The sequence below is a fragment of the Geospiza fortis genome, unplaced genomic scaffold, assembly GCF_000277835.1.
Source record: "Geospiza fortis unplaced genomic scaffold, GeoFor_1.0 scaffold114, whole genome shotgun sequence".
Lineage (NCBI taxonomy): Eukaryota > Metazoa > Chordata > Aves > Passeriformes > Thraupidae > Geospiza > Geospiza fortis.
Window position 1 is genome coordinate 1,871,614 of NW_005054383.1, and position 6,056 is coordinate 1,877,669.

Genomic DNA, 6,056 nt, shown 5'->3' on the forward strand with positions numbered 1-6,056 from the left:
GGGGTGGGGAGGGTTTACATTCTCCATTTCAGGGGAGGCTCCTGCCTTCCTTAGCAGACACCTGTCTTTCCAAACTGAGACAGGCGACTGTCCGCTGGATTAGAAATTTATAAACTTCCTGGAGTTTATCACAAAGAACTTGGGACCATCTTAGACTATGGCCAACTGCTTGCTGCCTTATAAACCTCATGGCTTTGAGATGATGTTCCCTAAGCAATAAACCCTCCTTAGCCTGATCCTGGTGCCCTCCCTTAGAGGCACAGCTGCACCCACCTCTCCACCACGGTGAGCGCGTCGTTGAACCTGGCGGCGAACACGTCCCCGGTGAAGTACTCGGCCAGGCGGCCCACGGCCTGCAGCAGGGAGCTCAGGTCCCTCAGCGAGCAGTGCAGCCTCCTGCAGTCATTCTCTGCTGTGATGTTCAGCCTGTGACCTGCAGGGACACCAGAGCCTGTCAGCCATGCAGCCACAAAGCTGAGTCTCTCTAACGGCTGCCCCCAGAGCTGGAAATTGCTGCTCGCGCAAGGGGAGAGCCCCACGGCTCTGGGGTTGATCCCTGCTGCTCCTGGGATGGGAAACGTGGTGACAAAGTGACAGGAAGTGCCAAGTTTGTTCTAATTCCATTGTGAAAGTAGCTCTGGGTCACAGGTCAGATGGCAGCACTGGCCCAGGCACTGCAGCACTCTGGAAAGGAAGCTCAGCTCTCCTGACAACACCTCAAGGGCTGATAAAGATGTAAACGACTATTTCAGCCTTTTACACCTTTATTTCCTTCTGTATGGAGTTAATTCCTCCACAAACAGGAGCCTTTCTGTCTTTTGCTGCCATCAGGAGGATTCCCTGCTCTGGAGAAGGTGGTTTTCCATGCGGAGAAGGTGGTTTTCCATGTGGAGAAGGTGGTTTTCCACATGGTGAAGGTGGTAAGGTGGTTTTCCACGTGGAGAAGGTGTTTTCCACGTGGAGAAGGTGGTTTTCCATGCAGAGAAGGTGGTTTTCCACATGGGAGAAGGTGATTTTCCACGTGGGAAAAGGTGGTTTTCCACATGGTGAAGATGGTTTTCCATGTGGAGAAGGTGGTTTTTCACATGGAGAAGGTGGTTTTCTACATGGGAGAAGGAGGTTTTCCACGTGGAGAAGGTGTTTTCCACGTGGAGAAAGTGGTTTTCCACATGGAGAAGGTGGTTTTCCATGTGGAGAAGGTGATTTTCCACATGGAGAAGGTGTTTTCCACATGGAGAAGGTGGTTTTCCATGTGGAGAAGGTGGTTTTTCACATGGAGAAGGTGGTTTTCTACATGGGAGAAGGAGGTTTTCCACGTGGAGAAGGTGTTTTCCACGTGGAGAAAGTGGTTTTCCACATGGAGAAGGTGGTTTTCCATGTGGAGAAGGTGATTTTCCACATGGAGAAGGTGTTTTCCACATGGAGAAGGTGGTTTTCCACGTGGAGAAGGTGGTTTTCCATGCAGAGAAGGTGGTTTTCCACATGGAGAAGGTATTTTCCACGTGGAGAAGGTGGTTTTCCACACTCCCTCTGCTGGCTGCAGCTCCAGTGATCCAGCAGCAGATTTGGGACAGAGAATTTGTGACTTCACTTCTGGTGTGAGGGGTGCTGTGCACTTCCATGTTTCTCAGGTACAAGAAACAATCTGCTAATGAGGTTTTCCAGCCCCACACAATCCTCCTGCTGCTGCTCAGGTGTGGACAGCTGGGCTCAAACATTCCAGAGCTTCTACTAAAAGAGCAAGTATATTTTCCAACACCACCTTCTGAAGAAAATCAGATCTTCTTTCCACTGACTGTATCTAATCTCAGATCAAGCTTTCAGCAGCAACCTCTCCATGTTGTGCCATCAATACAAACACACAATCGGGTGCCATGTGCTCTGGGATGAGCAGGGAAGTTGGATCACTCTGGTCCCTTCCAGACCCATTCTGGGATTCTGTGCCACCACCCAGGGCTCAATCCAGAGCTGCACTGAGCTGCTGCTGCTGCTGATCCAGCCCCCAGGACAGCTTCTAACACAGGCTGGTGCCACAGCACTAAACTCCCACACACTGCTTATCCTAGGGCTGAAATGATCCTAAAACTGGGAATATTTTTTCTAGCACTGGCTATACAACAGTCACCATTCTGCCATGTCCAGCAGTACTGGAGATGTGACAGATATTCCTTTCCTGGTCACATCAGGGATTTCAGTACTACCTAAAGCTACAGCCTGCCCTCAGGCAGATCTCACCACTGCTGCTTCCCTTGTTTCTCAGGAAGGAGCTGTAGTATTGGGTGCTGCACACCTGCTCTTAACACCTCTGGTATCTTCATTTCAAATACCAGAACAAGGGAAGAACCAAGCCAAGAATAAATCATATTATGAGATTTCTGTCTGCTGCTGGAGTTTAATTACTGAGCCATGAGGCACCACACAGGTTTGGATCAACTGAGTACAGAAAAAACACCACCAAAGCAGGTCTGGAGTGGCTTTGCATAGATGAAAGAGGGAGGAGCACAGTGTTAGAGGGTGGTTATTACCTGTTCCTGAAGTGACCACGAACTGCTGGAGGCCCAGGTACACTTCCAGGTTATCCTGCAGAACGGGAAACTGGAAGAGAAGAACTGATTGTGATCCTGGGGCTTGGCACACAGTCACGGCCAATGACTGATTGCTCTGCCAGAGCAGAGTGCTCTCATTTCTCCCCAGTGCCTTCACACAGACATTTGGAAGAAGGGCAGGACGGGCTCTGGGCTGATCCTGCATCCCACAACTTCCCAGGTCCTGACAGCTGTCAGGAAAACAAAGATCACTCCCCTGAAGGCACTTCCCTGTGGCAGCTCTCCTTTGCCTGTAACCCCAGCAATCAGCCTGACAAGATAATGGTCTGACAGTGCAAGTGAGGGCACAGCACCAGGAACACACAGCTGGAGGCACAACCCAGGCCAAGGAGCAGAGGAGTGGCAGAGTCTGAGGTGCAGGAGGTCTGTGCTCACCCACTTCACCTGCAAGTATCACCTTCTCAAAAGGTGAGCCTTAAAAATCTCCCAAAATATTATGCAACCAGAAAGTTGAGTTCAGTGCCTCTACCAGGATACAGAAGGGAAGCAGTGCAGCACTCTGCCAGCAAGCTGCAGGCTGCAGCAGTGACATTCCATGGGGAAAACAGCTAAAGGAATAAACACTACAGTCCTCATGCACCCCAGTGTGGGAGCAGAGTGTCAGCCCAGCTCCATCACTCAGCAGTGACAGCAAACATGCCAGGTCCTGCTCATACTTCAGCTGAAGAATCTTTCTCAACCCTTCCAGCCTGGCACAGCTCTATTTAATTTCTGTTGGGGAAAATGGCTGAAATTGGTCGTTGGTTTGATGGAAGTTCTCTCACCCATCAGCAGAAGGAGCTGCAGCCTTTCCTTGCCCAGCATGGGATGGAGTCATGGCAGCTGCTGTCCACTGCTTTAATTATTTGCCACTGCTAAAACCCTTAAACTAACCACTGCACCCACCAGCCCTGCAGGCACTGGGAAAAGCACTGGGAACTGCTGGAGAGCCTCCCCATTCCCCAGTCCCTCAGAAGGAACAAGGCAGGGCTCAGGAAAGCACTCCCTACCAACATGCTGTGCCTAATTAACAGTGGAGTGTCTTTGCACAACTGCCTGAAGGGAGTTTAAAAAACCACAGAGCCTTCCTCATGTGGATGTGTTACTCCAAGGAAGCCACATGCTCTGCTCCATCTGATCCATCTGCTCCCTGAACGCTGCTCTGCTCCTTGGTGCACAGCAGCCTCTGCTTTGGTCCCTCCTGCTAGTGACAGGCTTTGCTTCCCTGCCTAAAGAAAAACAGCAACTGCAGAGGCACTTCAGGTCAGGCATCTCCTACCTCTGCAGCAGCCCAGTTTTCTCTGCTTCTTGGGAATACAGCTCTGAGGTCGAGCTGTGCAGTGTTCCCAGCAGGATTAATGCATTTGCTGACATCCCACTGCTGTTATTTCCCTTTCTCCTCACCCAGCAAAACCCTACCTGGACTGCTCTGAGTTCTGGGCCACACTTCAATCTCCAAGATCTCCTCCTCAAAATTTTTAGGATGCTACAAGCCCAGACAACTTTGACACCACCAAAGACAGTGACAGCAGCTGAAGAGAAGCACTTATCCGGATCAGATCTGCTTCCCAATAGTCCAAGGCCTCTCTCCAGCATTTTTATCTAGCCTTTAATTAAAATAAAGATTCCACTCTCTTTAAAGCCCTAATAATGACACTTACCTGCCCAATTCACAGCCCTGCCTCCGAGATAAAGGCCAAGAGAAACAGCCTAGAGGGGCTGCTGCCAAATGTTTACACTTTGAGAGGTGGGAATTCATAAAGAGCGTCCTCCAAACTGCACTTAGTGAACCACTCTCTTCAAAACACACCAAGAAATGCAACAAAGCCAAAGAAACAATTTTTTTCTCTTCAATTTCTAATCTCCCCTTGCAAAGTTTGCCAAGTTTTGCAAACTTGCATCCAACCCCAAATTTCCCTTCTTTTTGGCACTGAGGCATCTGTCAAAAAAATCTACAGCAGTTGGTGCTGATTCCACGTGGCACTTTGGCCTGGGGCAGGACTTACGAGTGTGGAGAAGGCGTGAGTTGGCAGGAGCTCCATGACTTTGGCCACCACCTCCAAGCTCTGGCGCAAGTACCGCTGCCACTCCGTTTGCTGCTGCAAACACAAGGACATGGGGTGAGCACTGCCCTTCCCTGGCTCCCTAAAGCTCTGTGTTCCCCTGGGAAGGGAGGGACAGGAGAGAGAAACCCCCCCCACAAACAGGATCTTAGAGAATTGTAACTTGCACACTCCACTGGAACTTATTTTCATACAGAATTGATAAAACCGGGGGGACAGTGCAGGAGAAGGGAGGGGAAAGAGCAGCAAGAACTTGATAGGTGAATTAAACAATTACATTAATTTTAAAGGTGAATTAAACAATTATTTTAACAGTAAAAGACTCTTTCCATGCTCAGCTACACAGGTGACTGAGAAAAAAGCTGCCTGTTACCATCATAGCCCAAACCTGCTAGTAATATGAGAAGGTAAAAATGGAATAACAAACACACACAGCAGCATAAACAACAGAATCAACAGCACCCTGTCCTGACTTCATTTTGTCCTTAAATAATGAACTAAAACCCTTTTCAAATTTTATACAAAAGTTTGAAGTTTCGCAAGTATCATTATTTGCCACCCTGTTTTGGAAACATAAGGACAACTTCATCAGGGCTGCTCTGGATAATTCATACCTTTATTTGTGACATTATTATCATGGAAAGGCATCCAAACACCAACATGGTCTTTACAGGGGTATGGCAGCTAATTATCCAGATGACACAAGTGTCAAATGAATCCAGAAAATAATTTATTTTGCTTATAAAATGGTGCTGCTATCAAACTCAGAGGCTGTGATGTGACCAGCCCTCAACACCCTAGAATTTAAAAATCTGTCTGATGCCATTTGTGATAAAATTCCCTCTGCTCCTTTACCTCCCCTCTTGTAACAGCTCACCTGCCCTGCCAGGGCTCTGGCCCCACCCACTTTGGCCATCACTCCACTTTGACATTTATCAGCTTCAAGGTGATTTTTATCAATACCAACTCAGGAGAAATAAGCTTAAACGGAAGCCCCAGCAAGATACAGCTTCAAGCTTTTGCTTCAGAGATATTTTAGCATTTAAATTCCCAAGTGACCAGCAAATTAATTCCAAACTAATTAAACACTTTAAATTCCAAAGGTGTCTAGACATGGACGTCTGACAACCAGAACACAAGGATCTAATTTTTCCCCCAGTAAGAACCAAGTTAAACCCAAAGGTTACATCTCCAGTGTGACTTTTGGTGAAAAGCATCTGAAGCTGTTTTACAGCTCAAACCCCACAGAGAAGGGAGGGGAGAAGCAGCTGTTTAGCTCATACTCCAGAGTGCAAGGTCTGGAAAAGCCACTGCAGGTGGCAGCAGTGCAGGGGTTCCCTGTCCTGTCCAGCTTACATCATCATCCAGGGTCTCGTCATCCAGCTCCTCCAGCTGTGCTTGGTTATAC

General features: G+C 48.4%; 1 protein-coding gene across 1 annotated transcript in view; it reads right to left on the reverse strand.

Annotated features, from left to right (window-relative positions):
• Window positions 1-6,056, reverse strand: part of XPO6 (exportin 6) — a 46,489-nt gene that overhangs the window by 17,034 nt on the left and 23,399 nt on the right. Inside the window, 4 exon segments of the mRNA XM_031060424.1 lie at window positions 274-433; window positions 2,526-2,595; window positions 4,592-4,684; window positions 6,005-6,053. Coding sequence (XP_030916284.1) covers window positions 274-433; window positions 2,526-2,595; window positions 4,592-4,684; window positions 6,005-6,053 — 372 coding nt within the window.